Raw genomic sequence first — 18567 nt, forward strand, 5'->3', positions numbered from 1 at the left:
CGGTCCCCCCCGGCACAGCCTTTCCCAGGCGGCCGCCTCTGCTCAGGGGTGCCCCCAACCACGGGGTGCCCCTACGGAGAGGTGAACCCTTGTCACAGCCGGGTGCCACCGGGTCGGACAGCTGAAGACCACCAGACACAGCTGGGCCCTCCCCTGGCATGCAGAGATGTCAAACAGAGCCCCAACACCCTGCTCCAATCCCCCAGCGCCCCATAGACCACAAAGCTCAACCCTCAGGATTCCAGGCCAGCTCCCACCCTGGGTCTACCTCAGCCCCTCACTTGTGTCCCTTGCCCAACACCCATCCAGGCACCCACTCTTGTAGCCCCATTCAGTGCTGGGATTCCCCCTGGCAGCCACACCAGTCCCGCCTCAACCCCTGCCAGTCCTCTTGGCCCCCACGTGTGCATGTGTTTGTGCACATCCTCCTGTTCTGTATCTTTGCAGGAATGCAGGGGCTCACAGGTGTAATTATGCAGGTGTCTGTAGGTGGGGCCTCATGGGGACTGTGCCCTGGGACAACCCTTGTCCCACTGACCCTTCCCCTGGGGGCTCTCTGTGGAGAAGGAGAAGGGGAAGGGCTATTCCCCCCTATCCCCTGTGAGGACCTGCGATGGGGCAGCAAGGGGTGATCTCAGTGTCCCCCCAGAGCCCCATTTGTATCTACACACCTCTACCCCAGACCCACCCTGGATCTTTTCTCCTACATTGTTGACTGCCAGGGCAGTGATTGCATTAACTGGTGGTTGATTAATTGGCCTTGGTGGTTCTGAGCAGCCTCACCCAGGACCTCCCCCATTCAGGTCACCTGGGGCAGCTGGGGGGGCTATTTAAGCTCAGGATAAAGTTGGTGCTTCTTGAGTGAACTGTGGGTACGGCCATGACCCCTGGATCTTGGAATGATGGTGACAGCAGCAGGGCTATGGCTGGCTGGAGAGGACAATCCTGTCTTGGAGCAGTCTGGTTCCTGCTGTTCCCTCGTATCCAGGTCCTGCTGCTCATATGGAGGTTCTGGGTTGGCAGCAAAGCCAGATCCCTGAATGGAAATGGCACTTCATTCATGCCAGCCCACAGCCCTGTGAGAATATCTTGAGGGGGTGAGAGTGGCATTTTCCAGACAGCCTTGTGGTCCATCTTGTTCCAGCATCTCCATAGCCTGAGATCCTGTTGAAAGGTGCTGCAGAAGAGCATCAGCTGGGCTGGTCCATGACGGCAGGCAGGTTCTTCTATTTTGGGAAGGCTCAGCCATGCTTTTACCTTTGTGTCTGGATCTGCAGAATATCGGTCCCTGCTGTCCCCTACCAGAGCCAGGGTGGGGCAGTGGTACCTGCTCTCCTGGCAAGGCAATTCTTTTATTCATGCCTTTGCTGGGGAACCAGCTTGAACTTTTTCATGTGAAAGCTTCTGCTCCTGTGAAAAGTGCCTGGGAAAATAGGCAAGAGGCCCACGCTGAGATGTGGCCTGCTTTTCCCGTTGCTGAGCCCACGTGCCATTGCCCGTGGGCAGGGACAGGCAGACCGTGGCACGCGCGGGGCGCGGGGCTGGGGGTGAGCGATGAGAGGAGCAGATGGGCTGTGTGGGACGTGAGTGGCACCGGTGCAGCACTCCAGGAGGGTTTCCAGCCTGGCAGGCTGCTGGGGAGAGGCTGGAAAGGGGTCACCCTGGGAATGGCCCCACATATCCCACACCTGTATCTGTACAATGCCTCACACCTGGAGGAGCTACTTGATTTGGCTATGGAGTGAGGGGGAGCTCTGTGGGGCTGCCTGGGATTTGGGGTGTGGGAAGGACCATGTGCCCATCCCAGACAGGAGGAGGGTTGGATTTGTGCCAGCACAGCTGGGCTGTGGGTGGAACAGGGCAATACTGTGGCTCTGGGCTCTGCATCTACTTGGGACAGCTCTAGTCTCTGGTTCCCCAAAGGTGCTGCTTGTCACGCATCCCTGAGTAGCAGGGGAAGGTACCAAGGACTTGAATGTGAGTGGGTTGGCAATGGGGTGCATAATAGACCCCCCTCATCCTCTGCCATTGCATGTAGCATTCCCCCTGGTGAGCCAGATGAGCACCCTCCTTCCCCTGGCTATCATCCCACCTTCCTTATTCGTCTTCTAGCAGCCACGTAATCTCCTTTCTTGCTTCCTTTGCAGCCTTTTGTCCAACACAAAGCCAACTCCACCGGAAAGAAGGGGCTGTGGGGGTGGGAAGCAGGGTGTTCTTCCTGCCCTGGCTCCTTAAACCTGGGCAGCAGCCCCTGAGCTGGGACACCTTGGGGATGATGCAAGGGCTGGAGGCCAGCCATGCACCCCCCTGGTGGATATGGAGCTGGGTAGGAGGCACAGCATCAGGCCCAGCTGCCGTGGGGCTGGCAGTAGAGGTTGTGCTGCATCACCGACGCTTGGGCGATGCGCTGGGAGCTCACCAGTCCCTGCCGTGCCCTAGCTCCACACCTGGATACTGCCCCTAAGCCCTGCACCCTTGTGGGAATTTGGGGGCCTAGTCCAAGTGCTGTGATAGAGGTGAGAGCTTTTCCTGCAGTCACTGATGATTCAAGTGGTTTTATGGTGGAAAATCACCCTGTGTGTGTGCAAGTGGCTTGCGGTGGAGCATGTCCTGCCCATGCTCTGCAGGGACCCCAGGCAGCTGGAGCTGGGAACCACCAGGCACTCCCATCCAGGCCAAGGCTGGCAGGAATGGGGTCGGGATCCTGGCAGTCAGGGACTGGATGTCAGGGAGCTGAAAGGAAGCAGGAAGCATCAGCCTCAGGACCCAGGGCTTTCCCTGCTGCACTACGGGAGGTAGTGCTATCACCTGGGGCTGGTGCCACAGAGCTGGGGGCTGCCAAGGCATGCCAGGAGGCCAGCGCGGGTGCCTCCATCTGTGTTGCTTCCAGCCCTGCCAAAAAACGTGAAATGGCACTTCTGTTTCACAGCAGTGGCAGCCACTGGGGGCCTCACTGAGTGCCTGCTGTTGGCACTGATGCTTTCCCTGAGTCTCCATCCCAGCACGAGGGACTGTGTCACCGGTAAGGTTGGGGATGTGCCCGTCCCTGGCTGTTGCTGCTGGCTCTCAGTAGCCACAGTCCAGATGGGGATGCCACTTTGTGCACTGCCTGTGCCACAGTCCAGGTGTTCTGGGGGAGCAGAGACAAACTCTGGGCTGGGAACTGGCAGTGGGGATGACCTTGTGAGACAATGGTTGCGGTGAACACTGTCACCACAGGGCAGAGATGTTAGGGGACAGGTGTCCTGCTTGGCAGCTGTCCTGTGGGTGAGCCCAGGGCAAGTGTGCAGGAGTGGCATGCTCCTCATCTTCTGCTGTTCCTGCAGCTGCTGCTGTGGGAAGATGAGGCTGTCCCTGGAGGGACAGTGTCTCCCCCTGGGAAAAAAGACAGGTTGTCATTACTGAGATGAGTTTGTCTGTCTCTGTGTACAGCCTGGCTTTGAGATGGGGGTGCCCTGTAAGAGCAGGTGGAAGGAGGATGGCGCTGTCCCCATTCCTCACATGAGCTGCCTGGGACACAGCTGCGATCCTGGCATCTGAGCAGATGGAGCAACCCCAGCACACTGCCTGGGGCAGGGGCTTTACGGAGGGTCCCCTGCCGAGACCCAGGGGTGACAGGGGAAGAGCAGGAAGGGGGGGTAGCCAACCCTGCTGGGCAAACAGCCCTGCTGGGGTGTGAGGCTCCATCCTCGCCTGTCACCACATATCTGGTCACCATGACAACAGACAGGGAGGCAGGCGGAGTGGGCTGGCAGCCCTGGGGGGAGCGGGTGGAGGCCATGGGCATGGGCTGGCACACAGGGGCACCCCGTGGGTGTGAAGAGGCAGCTGTCAGGATGCGTGGCCTGTGTGATACGGAGGGAGGCTGGGCACTGCTCGGCCCAGGCACTGTGAGGTCCCCACTGTCCTTCTCCCGACCAAATACCCATGGGAAGCACACAGCGGGTTTGTCTGGGGATGCGGGCACTGCAGTGTGGCTGGCCAGCCCCTGTGCCAGCCCGTGCCGTGTTTGGCACGGCAAGCTCTGGCTGGTGGTGAGCTGAGCGGGTGAGTCATGCTGCTGCCCGGAGCCGTGCCAGGCAGGACGGGCAGCTGGGTCTGCAGCCAGGCCCCTGCTGGGCCGTGGCCTCCCAGGTGGGGCTAGAGTCAGGCTGTGCCCCAGCACTAGGGGGTGGCAGCCTCCCTCTGAGCCGTCAGCACGAGGGATGTGTTCCCTGCCCTGGGTACCTCTGGGGGCAAAGGGGAGTGGGGGGGTGCAGACCCCTCTCTAATTGTCCAATTCTTGTCTGGCTGCTGGGCCCTGGGGAACGAGGTGAGCAGTCTTGGGGAGCAGGGGCACCCCCCGCCCCCCCCGGCCCACGCGCCCACTCGCGCCAGCAGCTCTTGGCGTGCAAGGAGTGTGTTCCTGGCAGCCCGGCCCTCTCCCATCTGGTATTTATCTCCTTCCCGAAATCCCTCCTGCTGCGGGAGGGATGCCCGATGCTGGGGGGGGGGGGGGTGAGGGGGGAAAATCTGGGCCCCATTGCTCACTCTGCAGCCCAGGGAAGAGGCCGGGCTGAGAAAAAGGCGGGGTGGGGGAAGAGAACTCCCCTACACATCCCCACCCCAAAAATGCATGTGGTTACTACGAGGCCTTATTGGGTCCTCTGGGGCCTCCTGCCTGGTTGTGAGTCCTGGGGGCAACCCTGCCAAGGTACCTTTGCCCCAAGCAAGCTCCCAGCCCGGCTGCAATTGTGGCCACTGCCCTGGGGAGGGGGCACATCCTCCCCCTCCAATCCCAACACTGCTGCCTGGCTGACAGTGGCCTGCCAGCACTGTCCCCCACCCCCAAACCCTGGGTGCCCCAAAGCTGCAGGAGCCAGGAGAGCCCGTGGGTTGCCTGGGCAACTGCAGCCAGGCAGTGATGGGGAGCAGTCCAGGGGAGCAGTTGCCATGGAGACCCAAGGAGCACAATCACCTTGGCAACGGTCCTGTGTGTCCTGCCACCCCCCATCCAGGGCTGCATCTGGAGGATATGCACCTGGGCTCCATTGTGAGCCTGGGCCAGCTCCTTAGATGAGGAAGGAGGGGAGGCAGTGGTCCCCACCCCTCCAAGGGGAGAGCCTTGGCTCCAGCACCCACCCAGCCCCCAGCTTAATGGCACGAAGGAAGAGGTGAGGCCAAGCTCATCTCCTTGGCTTTATCACTCCACGCACCACTGCAAATCACTCCCACACCCGGTCCCGTCTGGGAGGTCAGCAGGAAAACTGGGTGCAGTGGGGCTGGACCTGAGGGCAGGTTCTGTGGTACCCTAAAGCTGTTCTCCTGTCTTGGTGATAAAGCAGCTGGCAAAGGGACTCATCACTGCCAGCCCCTGGGTGTCCCCAGTGTGATCTGGGCAGTGGCTGTAGGCACATGGATTCGGGTGGCAGGACAAAGGTGGCACCATGGTATGTCACTGCAGTGGGTCAGGGGGGGAGTTGGATCTCTGCCACTCCACTGTGCCTGCTGTGTCCCACCAGCCCTGGTCCTTGCCCTCATAATCCTCCCCATAAATCCACACACTGGAAAAAAAATCACAAGAGAGAAGTCCTGTGTGGCTTTTGGGAGGTCATGGCTCAGAAAGAGACAAAAGTCCAATAGCTGGCAGCCAAAGTAGTGCCCCAGTGTGGGGTTGGGGGTCTCAGCTCCTCAGCTCAGGCTTTGTGTAGATATTCCCCAAGCCTCATGTTTAGGGAGGTCCTTCTGGTAGACAAAGGGAGGATGAGGAGGCTGTGACTCCCCTCCTCCCCAAAACAGACTGAAGGGCACACCAAGACCCCTCCCTCCCAAAAGGAATTGCACAGCTGCACATGAGAAAGCTGAGATTTCTGCAGGCTCCAGGCTTGGCCCGGCTCTCGCTGCCCCTCCCCGGGCACCCCCGGGTGCTCTCAGACCTGGTAGAGGGGCACCACGCGGTCAATGGGCCCCCGGCAGATGGGGCAGAGGCGGGTGGGCAAGGCTTGGAAGCAGCGGAAGCAGCAGCAGATGTGGCCACAGCCCAGGAGGACGCACTCGCGGGGCTGTGACAGGCAGACCACGCACGAGTCCTCGGGCGCCCGGTCGCCGGCCACCTCCTCGTCCGGCTCCTCGTCCGGCTCCTTGTCCTGCTGCCGCTGCCTGGGGCGGGAGCGGCGGTAGGCGCGGCACAGGGCGTGCAGCAGCACGGCCAGCCCCGCTGCCGCGCACAGCAGCGCTGCCGCCTTCCAGAGCCCGCTGGCCGACTCCAGCTCTGACCGCACCGTCTGCCAGTCCCCCAGGCACAGGAAAAACTCGCCTCCCTGGGCCGGCGGCTGGAGGTGCAGGGAACCGTCGGGGTGCAGGGCCAGCTCCCCGATGCCCGTCAGCCCAGCCCCTACCCTCAGCATCTCCTCGGTCTCCAGGATGCCCTTGGGCTTCTCTCCGATCAGGTACTGGCCCAGCAGGTCGCGGAAGCCGTGGGATGGCTGCTGGAAGCGCTCGTACACCATCTCCAGGGGCAGGCACACGGCTTGCAGTGGGCTGTCCACACTCACCTGTGTGGCTGCCTCAGGGCCTGGCGAGGCCAGCAGGAAGGGGACGGTGTAGATCTGCTCTGAGAGCACCCGCTCGCTCTCGCTCCTGCAAGTGCAGAGGGTTGGGGTGTGGGGAATCACACAATCAGTTAGGCTGACCTCTGAGATCATCATGTTCAACCTACGACTGAATATCAGCCTGTCAACAAGACCATGGCACTAAATGCCATGTCCAGTGTTTCCTTAAATACCTCCAAGGATGTCAACTCCACTGCCTCCTTGGTGGTGAAGCCTCCTGCTCCCTGGACAGCTCATTCCAATGTCTAATCATCCTCTATGTGAAGAAATTCTGCCTGATCTCTAACCAAAACCTCCCCTGGCAGAGCTCGAGGCCATTTCCTCTTGTCTTGTCACTGGCTGCCTGGGAGAAGAGGCTGATCACCACCTGGCTACAACCTCCTTTCAGGGGATTGGAGAGAGGCAATTAAGGCCACCCCAGAGTCTCCTCCAGGCTAAACATCCCCAGCTCCCTCAGGTGCTCTTCATCACACGTGTGCTCCAGCCCTTCACCAGCTCTGCTGCCCTTCTCTGGACTTGCTCCAGCAGCTCAGTGGCCTTCCTGACTTGAGGAACCCAGAACTGGACACCAGTGCTGAGTACCAGGGGATGGTCACTGCCCTGTTCCTGCTGGCCACAACACAGAGAAGCTCTGAGCTCTCAGTGCTAAGCTAAGATAGGGACTAAAAGTCTTTAACCAAGTTATTTTCTGCCTCTCAAACGGCCCCGGACGATGGCGTCTGGACTCGCTGCTGCAAGCCCCCTCCTGCAGTCCCTTCCCATCACTCACCAGCTTCGGGCCAAGCTGTTCCAGATCAGTCGATGCTCCTTCAGCAGCAGTTTCTGGATCACGCCCTGCAGCCCCTCATGGTAGTGGCTGGTCAGTGCAGCCTGGGCTGGCAGCACTATGCCTAAGGACAAGGGATGTGTCATGGCCAAAAGAGGAGATCCTGGCCCTTGTCCCTCGTCCAGGGCCACAGGGTGTCCTTACCTTCCAGGGCAACGTAAGGCAGGCACCGCCCCTCAGCTGCAGACACCACGGCTGGCAAATTGTCATCGACCTGGAGCTTGGGGGCCTCCTGGAAAAGCATGGACTGGGTGTGAGCTTGGGCAGGGACAGGGCAGTGAGTAGGCCAAGAATGCCTCTGTGGAGATCTCTGGCAGGATGTGACCTGCTCAATTCTGCGTGTCATGAAGTAACCAGAGGATGGAGCAGGCTGCAGGCATCAGCGTGTGCACCCAAATGAAAACATGGAGGGCAGTAGGGAAGAGACAGTGGGCAGGAAAGAGCATCTAAGAGACAGGGCTACCTGTATGCGTGCCACGACTCTGGCTTTCCTCCTGTACAGGTAGTAGAAGAGGCCAGAGAAGGCGAGGCTGGAGCCCAGACACAGCAGCTCCCCCGGAGTGATGGGTTTGTCCATGGTGCCAGGCTTGGGCAACAATGCCTGCAAGGTGAGCGTGTTGTCTGGGAAATGGGGCTGTGTCACCCACGACAGGGACATCCCACTGACCCTGTTCTGCAGGCAGCAGTGTCCCTGGGTCCCTGTCCCCAAGGCGGCGCTTTGTCTCATTGTCCCGGACCCCAAGGCAGGGATGCTCCTCTGCCTCTGTCCCCACGCTCAGCCGCCCCAGGGCCAAGCCTGCCCCCGGCCCCAGCGAAGGCAGTTCACCTCCAGCACCCACAGGTGCCCGGTACCCAGCTCGACATCCCGGGCCCAGCAGAGCCCAGCCCCGCACCCGGGATCGGGCCGATCCCCAACACCCGTGACGCAGCCCGGGGCCTGGCCCAGGCTTCCCCCCGGTCCGGCCCCCGGTCTGTCCCGGCGCAGCCCCCGGCTCGGTCCCGGCCCGGCCCCGCCGCCCCGATGCCCCCGTACCCCCGAGGCGCCCAGGCCCGGACCCTGTCCCTACCGCGCTCCTTGCTGGGAAATGTAGTTCAACCCTGGCGGTGGGGCGCGGGGCCCGGCGTGACCGAACTACCCCTCCCAGCATCCCTCACGCTGAACTACAGCTCCTGTCACGGCCTGTGTCGTCCGCGGGCAGAACCACGACTCCCAGCAGCCCTTGCGAGCGCCCGTGTCCGCGGGCGATGGGTCCCGCGGGGTCCCGGTACCGGGAGTTCGGCGCAGCCCGGCGTATGGCCGCGCTGTGCAGGGCGGGACCGGCCGGGGCGGGCCGTGGAAGCTCCGAGTGCAGGCTCGGGGCAGGCTGGGATCAGCCGCACTGGAAGCAGCGGGACCCCCGGGCTGGGCTTTATCGGGGACTCCCGCGGCTCTGACTCGTCCCCAGCAGCCTCGCTGTGTTCTTCCCCCGCCACAGCCCTGCTCCCCTCATCAGGGAATTCCATCCAGACGCCTCATCCCCCGCTCCCCTCCCTCGGCATGTCTCACCTCCCCCGCGGCCCCGGCCCTGGAGTCCCCCCATAGCGTTCAGATCCCACCTCTCCCCCCGCCCCGGCACCGCCAAGGACCCGGAGCTGCTGCAGTAAGTGGAAACTGCTTTTAATCGTTAAATAAACTCGGCGACAGCCACCCACAGCTGAAAGGCACCAGCGTCCCCGCTGCCGCCCGCTGGTCCCAGCAGAGGTGGATGGGGAAGCCAAGCTGCAGTGGGGGGCACAGGGGACGCGCGGAGCCGGGTGGCCCCAGCCTCCGTCAGGGTGGGGCAGGAGCGGGGGGCGGCGGCTCTGGTGCTGCCCCGGCCCCGCTCTCACCTGCCCGCCTGAGGGGGGACGCAGCGCAGGGGTCGCTGAGCTGTGCCCGACTCAAGCACATCGGGGCTGGGGGGCAGAACTGCGTTTGGGGGATGCTACAGCCTCTCTGCCGGCCGTGCCCAGCCCCGAGCCGTGGATGGGGCTGCGGTGGGTGCCTGCTGTGGGGCCGTGTGTGCCGGGGAGGGTGCAGAGGTGGGGTGAGCAGTGCGAGCACAGGATGGGGACTGCTCTCTGCCCGTGGCCAGCTCCGGCAGCCACTGAGGTCTGGGGAGGGGGAGCACAGCAGAGTACCATCCCCTCTGTACCCAGCACCCTCCCCGTCCCTACCACACCTCACAGTGCTTGCCGGGGTTCATGGGGGAGCCCAGGGGGCAGCCGAAGTGTTCGACAAAGTCCCGGGAGTTGCTGAGGGTGCCGATGACGCGATACTTGTCGGGGCTGTGGGGGTCGGTCACCAGCCCTTCGTGGGAGCTCTCGGGCGTCCGGACGGAGCACCACACCTGACGGAGCGGGAGCAGCCTCAGGGATGCGGACAGAGCATCCCCCGGTGCTGGATGGGGAGCTGTGGGGTGGCTCCGAGCGGCCAGGGAGGGACGGGAAGCCCATCGCCTTGCTCCGCCCTACCTGCGCAAAGCCCACGAAGAAGAGCTGGTGGTTGGTGAGCCCCAGGGCTGGCAGGCGTTTCTCCTCCCCGTTCTTCTGCAGCCAGGACTTGTAAGCCTGCGGGAGAGCTGGCCTGAAGCTCCGGGAGGGGACAGACAGGCACGGGGGTTCTTGTCCCCTCCGGATGGCGGCACTCACGTTGTAGGCTGCCTTCAGCCCGCCGTTGTCGGCGATGTTCTCGCCAAGTGTCTGCCGCCCGTTGACCTTCTCGCTGTGGACGGTGTAGCGGCCGTACTGCTCCGTCATGCACGCCGTCCGGTTCTTGAAGGCCTCCAGGGAGGAGTTCTGCCACCACGGCCGCAGGTTTCCCTCTTTGTCATATTCCCGTCCTGCAGGACCGAGCCGTGGGTTGGGGTGGGACCAGAGGAAGCCGTCCCACTGCAGCCCCTCTGCTGCAGGGGTTCCCGAAGCAGAATGGGGTGTGGTGGGGAAATGGGCACTGGGAGATGCCAGGGGGACCTGGCACCTTCGGTCCATGCCCAGGGGAGAAGGTATCCCCCAGCCATGCACTTGGGTCCCCAGGCATCCCCCAGTGCATTCTCGCTAACCCAGCCCAGACCTGTGACCCTAAATTCCCTCATTGACCCCATGTCCGCTCCGGGGCTGTGGTGAAGGTGCAAAGCAAAGTGGATGCGAGAGGGACCCATCCCATGCCCTGGAGGGAAGAGGATGAGAAGGGGGCTGGGGCTGCAGACACTGTGTCCTCACCAAGCAGATGGAGCGAAAGCTGCACAGAGAAGCCGGGGGAAGGTATCGGCAGGTGCCACCTGGGGAGACAGGACGATAGAAGGGGGTGGCCAGGGGGGCACGAGCACACATGATGCAATGGATGGCAAAGCGGGACCCCTGTGCACCTCTTCCCCGTGCCAGGGGCAGGGGCTGGGGGGGACAGGAAGGTGACAGGGGTCAGGGCCAGCGCTGCCTCTAGGCTCTCACCTTGGTCATCAAATGCGTGGGTCAGCTCGTGCCCCATCACCACGCCGATGCCACCAAAATTAAGGGCTCTGTGAGGCCATGGGAAAGAACCATGTAAGTACAGGATGTGTTAATGAAGCCATTGCATCCCACCCCATCTCTGTCTGGACACCCAATGAAACTCTGCTCCAGCTGGGACCCAGCTGAGAACCACTCCTGTTGGGGACACTGCTGGCCCTAAGGGGACTCAGGCTGTCTTGACTGCAGGATGTAAAGCCTTGAGGGACACTCAAGCTCTTCAGGGCTTTTATTTGTGACAGTAGAGGGGGGGCTCTGTGGCATGCTGGCCGTGATCCAACCCATGGCTCCATGAGGTGCCCCCCATGCCAGACTCACTTGGGGTGGTTGCGGGCGTAGAAAGGAGCCTGGAGGATCCCAGCAGGAAAGACGATCCCGTTCTTGGTGGGCAGGTAATAGGCATTGACAGTCTGTGGGGTCATGCTCCACCTGGGGCAGGGAGGTGGGACAGGGTACAGGCAGGGATGCGTCCCTCTCACCCCAGCCCCAGCAACCTCCTGTGCCACTGCCCACCACGGGCCCTGCCAAGGTTGACACTTTTGCCCCATCATGTTACCAAGGTCCATGCCTGGGGATAAGCCCCAGCTACCACAGGCGACCTGTGCTACCACAGGTGACCTACAGTGCCATGCTACCCCATGAGGGTGACCTCGTCCCCACCGAGCCAGCGCCATCCAGGCACCCAGGATCACATCCTCCCCTCCTCCCCACCAAGCCCACCCCTTACTGGTCGCGGTTGGGAGGTTTCCGGAGTTGGTCGGCCATCACTTTGGCAGAGAAGTTGTAGAAGTTGAGCATGTTTTGGAAGAAGGAGTCCTCAGAGACCTCGTACTGGTGAGGAAGAGGAGGGATGAGGACAGGTCCACTGAGGTGTTTCCCCACACCCTGGCCAGGATGATCTCAGTACTTGGGTGGCTTTGCATAACGTCCCAAACAGGGACATCACTCGACAATGAGGCCCCCCCAAGCTTGGCATGACCAAGCTTCTTCCCCACAAGTCAGATGCCCCCTACCCCATCATAGACATCATCCAGCTCCTTGTTGTCCAGAATGAAGTCAGGGAAGCCAATCATGTCGTAGATGGCATCCGCCTGCATGGGGAGAGGCCCCAGCAGTGAGACTGGGGGGCTTATATGGATAGGGTGAGGTTTCCCATCCACTTCCCTCCCTGGGGTCACCTTCTCCTTTGCAGCCTGCCTGGTCTTCTCATCCATCCAGTCCAGCTGGTCCAGGGATACCTCGAAGGCTGCACGGATCTCGCTGATCATCTCCTCAGCCTGGGAAAGGGAGGGAATGAAGGTCCCCTACCCCCCACAATGCCTCGGAGGGGACAGGGTGGACAGGCTACAAACTCCCCAGGGCTGGGGACCTCATTTTCCAGCTCCCTGCCTTCCAGCCCTGGGGCTTGGGTGGAATTGGGATTCCTGTGGATGGTGAGGGGAGGGGATGGGGACAGAAGTATTCTCACGATGGCCTTGCTGTCCCGGTCAAAGGTGGCTTTGACGAAGAGGGAGCCCAGTGCAAAGCCCAGTGTGTCATCCGTGTTGGAGATGCAGGTTTGCCAGCGGGGTGTGCAGGACTGTGGGAGCAAGATGAGGGTCCATGAAACCCTCAGCCCACTCCCTTGCTCCCCTGTCTTCATTCAGCCTCTTCATCATAGGGGAGACAGGCAGCAGCAAAACCCCCATCCCAAAAGATAATCCCTGGGATCCCACTGAAGCATCCAGGTCTTAGCATCCCAAGGGCATCTGAAGGACAGAGGAGGTCCTGGCTGCTTCCAGGCTGAGTGTGGAGAGTCTGATCCCAGGGCCCTCCGTTACCTTCCTGGTGCCATAAAGTGTCTCCAGCAGCCTCTCCTGGGCTGTCTCGAAGCGCTGGTCCAGACTGGAGGCTGTCTTCTGCACCAGGTTCCAGATCAGGTAGTTATTCAGGATGCTGTGGGGGCAGAAAGATGCTGCAGCTCACCACAGTCTACGACTTCAAGACGCTGATGAGCCCAAAATGTGTCCCTGCCATGGGGGCCACAGCCAGGGATATGAAGGAGCCTCACCTCCTGTCAGTGTCATTGATGAGGTCAGAGACCTGCTGAAGGTAGGTGTCCCCATACACCACGACAGGCTCCGTGTCCGCCAGCTCCAGTGGGGCCAGGGCATAGGAAAGGTAATCCAGCCAGTCAATGGCAGGGGCCAGCAGCTGGAGGGGACACAGAAATGTGGCACCAGCGGCTTGGATTGGCTCTGCTGCATCCTGCTCACAATGGAGGGGATCTGCCCCAGGAGCTGTGTTTTCTGGGAAGGACTCAATGTCCCTCACTGCTCCAGATCCTTCTCTGCACCCCTCCTGCTGCTCTTAATGCTGCAGGATAAGGAAGGGCCCCTGGACCCCACAATATGAGGGGGCAGCTTCCCCCAAAAAGTAACAACTGAGGGGATGGGCACTATTCTTCAACACCCAGTGCATGTCCCACAGCAGATGGGGCTGCCCAGGGTGTCCCAGAGGGAGGACAGCAATGGGCACGGACGCCTTGGTGCCCTCTGGACAAGTCCCCATATGTCCCAGAAGGGTCTCCCTGCCCACCTGCTCTCCTCTGGGCCATGCCCACCTGCAGCTCGGCGATGCTCATCTTGTGGTAGATCTTCTCGTCGTCCCTCCGCTCAGCCTGGGGCACGGTGATGTTGGCCAGCTGGGTTTCAAAGTCCAGCACCTGCTGCATCTGGAGGCGGGTGGGCTCCGGGGTGCCCCCCAGCAGCGTGCCCAGCTCCACCATGTAGTCCAGATACGCTGCCAGAACCTGCGGAACCCCAAGCCCTGCCTCAGTGCCAACCACAGCTCATTCCACCTCCCTGGGGTGGGCATCCAACAGGCCGGATGGAGATGCCAGGTGTGTCCCAGTGCTACTTGCACACCATTGCCATGGGTTTCCCCAGACTGCTGTTGGCAGCATGCCCAGCACACAGCCTCACCCTCTCGTTGGCAGTCTTGTTCAGATAGTAATCCCGGGATGGGAGGAAAAGCCCCGACTGGTCCACCTGTGGGGAGAGAGGGGCAGCATAGACATTCTGGTGTCCCCTGGTGCCTGCCACCCCTGGGGGCCAAGGTGCCAACCTGGATGATGTTGCTGTTGGAGCTCTTGGAGTCTGCACCCACATACACCGTGAAGAAAGGGGTTGCCCGGTATGTGCCTGACACACTCTTGAGTACCTCCATGAAGCTGGTTTGGTTCCAGGAGCCAGTGATGTTCCATCCCCCGATCTGCCAGCAGACAGACCCAGCATCTCAAGTAGGGATGGGGTGCATCCCCAAGGTCTACTCCCTCCCCAGTTACATGAAGAGCTAAGCAGGAGGTGTGCTGGGCCGAGCCCTGACAGCTCGGCTCACGTGTGGGTGTCTGCCCACCTTGTCGATGAGCTCCATGAGGGGCTGGGAGCCCAGCTCCTCTATCCTCTGCTCCTTGAGGCAGGACAGGTAGTACCGCTGTGTCTTCCGCTCTGCCTCACTGCTGGAGTTGAAGGTGGCGTTTTCTGCGGGAGGCTGTGGGTCAGCCCCAGTGACACAGGGGTCACCCCCTCAGTGTCTGCAACCCCTTGGTGCCCACCTAGGAGATGCTTCATGATGGCCTGATTCTGGTCCCAGATGCTGTTGAAGGTGCTCCACTTGGAGCGCCCGTTGGGCAGCGGGTTCCTCTTAATCCAGCCCCCGCATGAGTACTGGTAGAAATCCTGGCATGGGTCCATCTCTGTATCCAGGGCCTCCAGGATCTTGCTGGCCACCCGGACACAGGCATCCGTCAGGCACGTGCTGTGAGAGGGATCTGGCAGGGAAGGCATGCCTGGGGCTGGGCTAGTGTACTGGGGGAAACTGAGGCACGGAGCGGGGCCAAGCCCTGTCTGTACCCCAGGATGGGCAGAGCACCTGGAGCAGGTACCCTGGGCTGACCCATCACTCCTCATCCTCCCGTGTCCTCCCGGGTGTGGGGACGCCACTGCCAAGTCTCCCTACCTCTGCGGTACTGAATGGCCAGAGTGACGACGGCGACGCTGAGCAGCAGGGCCAGGGAGACGGCGACGGCGCAGAGCACCAGCTCCAGCTGGCTGCGTGAGGCCAGGCGGCTCAGCAGCGTCCCCGGCCCCTTCTGGAACCCCACCTGGGCAGGAGCAGGACCTGCCATCGCACCATGGGGGGCCGAGCATCACTCCCCCCCCTTCCCTCCCCGCCACTCCCCAGTGCCTGCTGTGGCTGTATGAGGAGGTGAGGACCAGGGCATTCCTCTCCACCAGCCCTGGCAAGCTGGTGTTGGGTGCTGGCAGCCCCCTCCGAGCCACTAGGAAGGACGATTGTCCAGGCACACTCTGTGCTGCATTTTGGCTGACTCCCAGTACATCCCTGGGGACAGCCATGTCTGGCTTGGCTCCTATCCCTGCTCCCACTGCCCACTTGGTTGCAGGCAGGCCCCAGAGGGTGAGGACAGGGGCTAGAGAGGATGGAGAGGGGAAGGATGGAGAAGCCAGGGCAGACCTCACCTCCACGCTGTCAGGAGAGGCGCTGCCATCCCCCGCTGGCTCCGGCCCCTCCTCGTCCTGCAGCGTGGCACGCTTGTAGTTGGGCATCTGCTAAGGGAGGGAGCAGGCTGGGGCAGGGGCGTGGGGCAGCTGTTCCCCGCCCTGCCACACCCTCTGGCTCTTAGGGCAGGGCCGAGTGCCTGCTCAGTGAGTACACAGCGGGGCTGAGGCAGCCCCTGACCCCCCTCAGTGTGCCTGGGGTTGTCCCCAGCCCTGGAGAGCACGGGCAGAGCTGCTAATGAGGGGCTTGGGGGCCGTCACCGGAGCATCCCTCTGCATAGCCATGGCATCAGCCCTGCCGACAGGTGACACATCGCCACGGAGACATGGTCCCCGTCACCAAGCAACGGTTTCCCAGTACTGCTGTCTCACCCCTCCTCCCCTGACTGGAACTTTCCATGCAGATGTGCACGGGTCTGAAACATCTGGAAGTGCTTCCAGCCCCATCCTGGCTCCGGGGGTGACCAGGATGCAGGACAGAGTGTGCAAGGAGAGAAGGGGCACTGCAGTGTGTACCAGGCAGCAGGGCAGGGTCCCCCTTACTCCTGACCTTGCCAGGCAGCTTGCACAGATCCAGCCGTGAGGGCTGATGAGGACTCAGCCAAGAGGGAGGTGATGGAGTTGAGCCAGCAACATTGGTGGGGGGGATAAGCTAGAAGAAAATGCTGGAGGCTTTGGTGGAAGAGAATCAGCAATGCTGCTGTTTGTGAGCTATCCTTAAGCTTCAGAGTTAACGCCTGGGTGGGTTGCAGCTCACCCTCCAGTCTGTGATGCAGACTAAAGTGAATGCCCAGCATGCAGGGCTGGTGTCACGGGCCAGGAAGGAGCTGGGGTGGGATGGATGATGGGCAGAGGGGAAAGCAAGGAGGGTGCCTCATGTCCAACTCTGCCCACTGCCACATTGCTGGGATGGGGAGGGGGCATCACCAAGGGCTGCAGCAGGAGGGTGGGATTGGCAGGAGATGACAGGAGCCCCCCACTGAGTCGGGCTCCTGGAAGATGCTGGCATTAGGAAGGATTGCTCAGCATCCTGTATGAGCTTGGCCAGCCTGGCCCCCCCACCACCCCACCTCTCCTCAACATCCTCCTTTCCGCTCCTGGGTGGTCCCCATCCTGGGCAATAGCCAGCACCCCCTCTTCAGCATCCTCAACACAGGAGCATATTTCTAGGGCTCCTCCTACCCCCTCTATAGGGCTGAGACCCATGGGGACAGGGCCCCCTGCCCCCTCCAGAGGTGCTGTCTTGGGGCTCACCCTATGAGAAGCATTACCATACTCGGTGGAGTGGTGTTTGTGGGGCCGTGTCTGAACCACCCCAGTTCCCTCTGTCCAACCCCAGGCAGGGATTTGGAGGGGGTCCTTCTTCCTCCACCATGGGGGACAGAGACCCTGTAGCCACTCAGTTCCCTTAGCCCCGGCACCACACAGCCCCTGCATCCCATAGGCTCTTGCCGCCCCCCGTAATCCACCAGTCCCCCCCAGCCCTCCCTCCCTCCCTCTGTTTCCCCGAAGCCCCCGCAGCCCTTCCAGCTCCTTGAGTTCTCCAGCCCCGGGGCTCTCCTGTGCCCCGACCCCCTCCTGTCCCCCTTGCCGAGCCCCTCGCCGGTGCCCCCCAACCCCCCTCCTCCCTGCCGCGCCGCTGCCCCGGGCACTCACGGCGTGTCCAAGCTCCTGTAGGGCCACGTTCATCCTGGCCATCCCGGGCCGCCTCCTGCCTAGCTCCGCTCCCCGCCCGGGCCGCGCCGGGCCCCCGCCGCCGCCGCAGCGCCGCCTGCCTCCGCCGCCGCCATGGCCCGCACCGGGCGCCGCGCTGCCGCCAAGACCGGCACCGGGGCTGGGCAGGGATGGGGCCGGGTGGAGATGGGGCCGCGCCGGTGAGATGGAGCCGCAGGGGTTGAGACCGGCGGCGCGCGAACCGCAGGCACCGGGCGGGGGCGACGGGGGCCGGCGTCCCGGGAGGGGCTGGAGCGGAGACCCCGGTGCCCAGCCCGGTCGCACCGCTCAGCTCCACTCGGCCTGGCCACCCCACCAGGGTGACCGCCGTGCGCACGGGAGGAGCTCCGCACCGGCACCTTCACCGGTATCTGCACCGGCACCGCCGCTTGCAACCCCGAGAGAGCCGCAAAGGCACCCGCAGCTTCCCTCACCGTCACCGGCACTCGGACCGGCGCCCTCACCGGCACGGGCAGCAGAACTCGGGCTCACATCCGACTGCCCGCAGCAGGCAGCGGCACACGCACACAGGGACACAAGGACCGGCTCCTGTCTTCAGCACTCGGGGGGGCACAGCAGCGCCGCCCGGTACCGGTCACTGGCGCCGGCAGCCGCCGGTAATGGGGCACAGCCGCAGCAGCACGCCCTGCCCGGGCACACGGGCACACCCTGCGCTGCTCCCGCGCAGGGATGGATGCACACAGCACACCGACACCCCGTCCCGCTGCCTAAAGCACGGCACCCCGGTGTCACCCTTAGGCCCATGCCACAGCACACGCACCCAGGGGTGCGCAGCCGTGGTCAGAGCCTTGGCAGTGAGCAAGGAGAAGGCCGGGGCTGTGTACAACTTCACACTCTGCCTCGATAGTTCCCAGCCCTGTGTGCCCGCCTCTGTCACAGGGTGTCCCACAGGTCACTTGCTCAGTGCCCGGGGTGCTGCTGTTCGCTGAAAGTGCTTCCCGGGGTGCCAGGCAGGACAGGTGAAGGCAGCACCACCTGCCCAAACCGTGGAGCCAGGGACACAGCATGGAGGGGAGTGTGTGAACACAGGTGCTGGGGCACCAGGCCGCCCACGGGTGTCTTTGACACGTGGGGACCACGGTGCTACTTCACTTGCCCAGCTCCGGTGGCAGCGTTGCCCGTGCCAGGGTGTGGAGCCCCCGGTCTCCAGCTGCCGGTGTCAGCGTCAGCGCCGGTGCCACTGTTGGTACCAGTGTTGGTGTCAATACTGCTGTGTCAGTGTCGGTACCAGTGTCAGGGTCAGTGCTGGTGCCAGCATTGGTGCCGGCTGTGTCAGTGTCTGTGTCAGTATCGGTGTCAGTGTAATTGTTGGTATGGGTTTCAATGTCGGTGC

The 18567-nt window shown here is 62.5% G+C and overlaps 2 protein-coding genes across 11 annotated transcripts; both read right to left on the reverse strand.

Annotated features, from left to right (window-relative positions):
- Positions 1-5572: 5572 nt before the first annotated feature.
- Positions 5573-8930, reverse strand: LOC146766670 (mitochondrial ubiquitin ligase activator of nfkb 1-A-like). 4 transcript variants are annotated; one of them, XM_085587963.1, is made up of 5 exons: positions 8484-8930; positions 7880-8017; positions 7561-7648; positions 7360-7480; positions 5573-6618 (listed from the first exon to the last, which is right to left on the reverse strand). In XM_085587963.1, the coding sequence occupies exons 1-5, from the start codon at positions 8562-8564 to the stop codon at positions 5910-5912; spliced, it is 1137 nt and encodes a 378-aa protein (XP_085444089.1). In that variant the 5' UTR covers positions 8565-8930; the 3' UTR covers positions 5573-5909. The 4 variants fall into 4 exon arrangements, with proteins under 4 accessions (XP_085444089.1, XP_085444090.1, XP_085444091.1 ...); XM_085587964.1 differs by having other exon boundaries at positions 8450-8497; XM_085587965.1 differs by having other exon boundaries at positions 8473-8496.
- Positions 8931-9056: 126 nt separating this feature from the next.
- On the reverse strand, positions 9057-17315 carry ECE2 (endothelin converting enzyme 2). Of its 7 annotated transcripts, none has more exons than XR_014957405.1 (20): positions 17157-17314; positions 15462-15548; positions 14941-15085; positions 14537-14752; positions 14338-14462; positions 14047-14193; positions 13905-13970; positions 13544-13732; positions 12992-13134; positions 12762-12876; positions 12410-12520; positions 12120-12218; positions 11955-12032; positions 11669-11772; positions 11260-11370; positions 10885-10952; positions 10657-10715; positions 10087-10277; positions 9910-10005; positions 9057-9785 (listed from the first exon to the last, which is right to left on the reverse strand). XR_014957405.1 is itself a non-coding variant. In XM_085587945.1 (19 exons), exons 1-19 carry the CDS (start codon positions 17196-17198, stop codon positions 9609-9611), a joined length of 2310 nt encoding a protein of 769 aa, XP_085444071.1. In that variant the 5' UTR covers positions 17199-17314; the 3' UTR covers positions 9057-9608. The 7 variants fall into 7 exon arrangements, 5 of the variants coding, with proteins under 5 accessions (XP_085444071.1, XP_085444070.1, XP_085444069.1 ...); XR_014957404.1 differs by having other exon boundaries at positions 15462-15551; positions 17157-17296; XM_085587945.1 differs by lacking the exon at positions 10657-10715.
- Positions 17316-18567: the final 1252 nt, after the last annotated feature.

The sequence above is a fragment of the Lonchura striata genome, chromosome 9 (genome assembly GCF_050655825.1).
Source record: "Lonchura striata isolate lonStrDom1 chromosome 9, ASM5065582v1, whole genome shotgun sequence".
Classification (NCBI taxonomy): Eukaryota; Metazoa; Chordata; class Aves; order Passeriformes; family Estrildidae; genus Lonchura; species Lonchura striata.

Excerpts from the sequence above, each read along its gene's own strand:
- ECE2 (XM_085587942.1), bottom strand. The coding sequence starts at position 17,198 with ATGGCCAGGATGAACGTGGCCCTACAGGAGCTTGGACACGCC. Across the intron at positions 12,877-12,991 it reads ATCAATGACACTGACAGGAG|CATCCTGAATAACTACCTGA; the intron begins GTGAGGCTCCTT and ends CTGCCCCCACAG. Across the intron at positions 11,371-11,668 it reads AAACCTCCCAACCGCGACCA|GTGGAGCATGACCCCACAGA; the intron begins GTAAGGGGTGGG and ends TCCCTGCCCCAG.
- LOC146766670 (XM_085587963.1), bottom strand. The coding sequence starts at position 8,564 with ATGCTGGGAGGGGTAGTTCGGTCACGCCGGGCCCCGCGCCCCACCGCC. Across the intron at positions 7,649-7,879 it reads GAGTCGTGGCACGCATACAG|GAGGCCCCCAAGCTCCAGGT; the intron begins GTAGCCCTGTCT and ends ATGCTTTTCCAG. Across the intron at positions 7,481-7,560 it reads GCCTTACGTTGCCCTGGAAG|GCATAGTGCTGCCAGCCCAG; the intron begins GTAAGGACACCC and ends CCTTGTCCTTAG.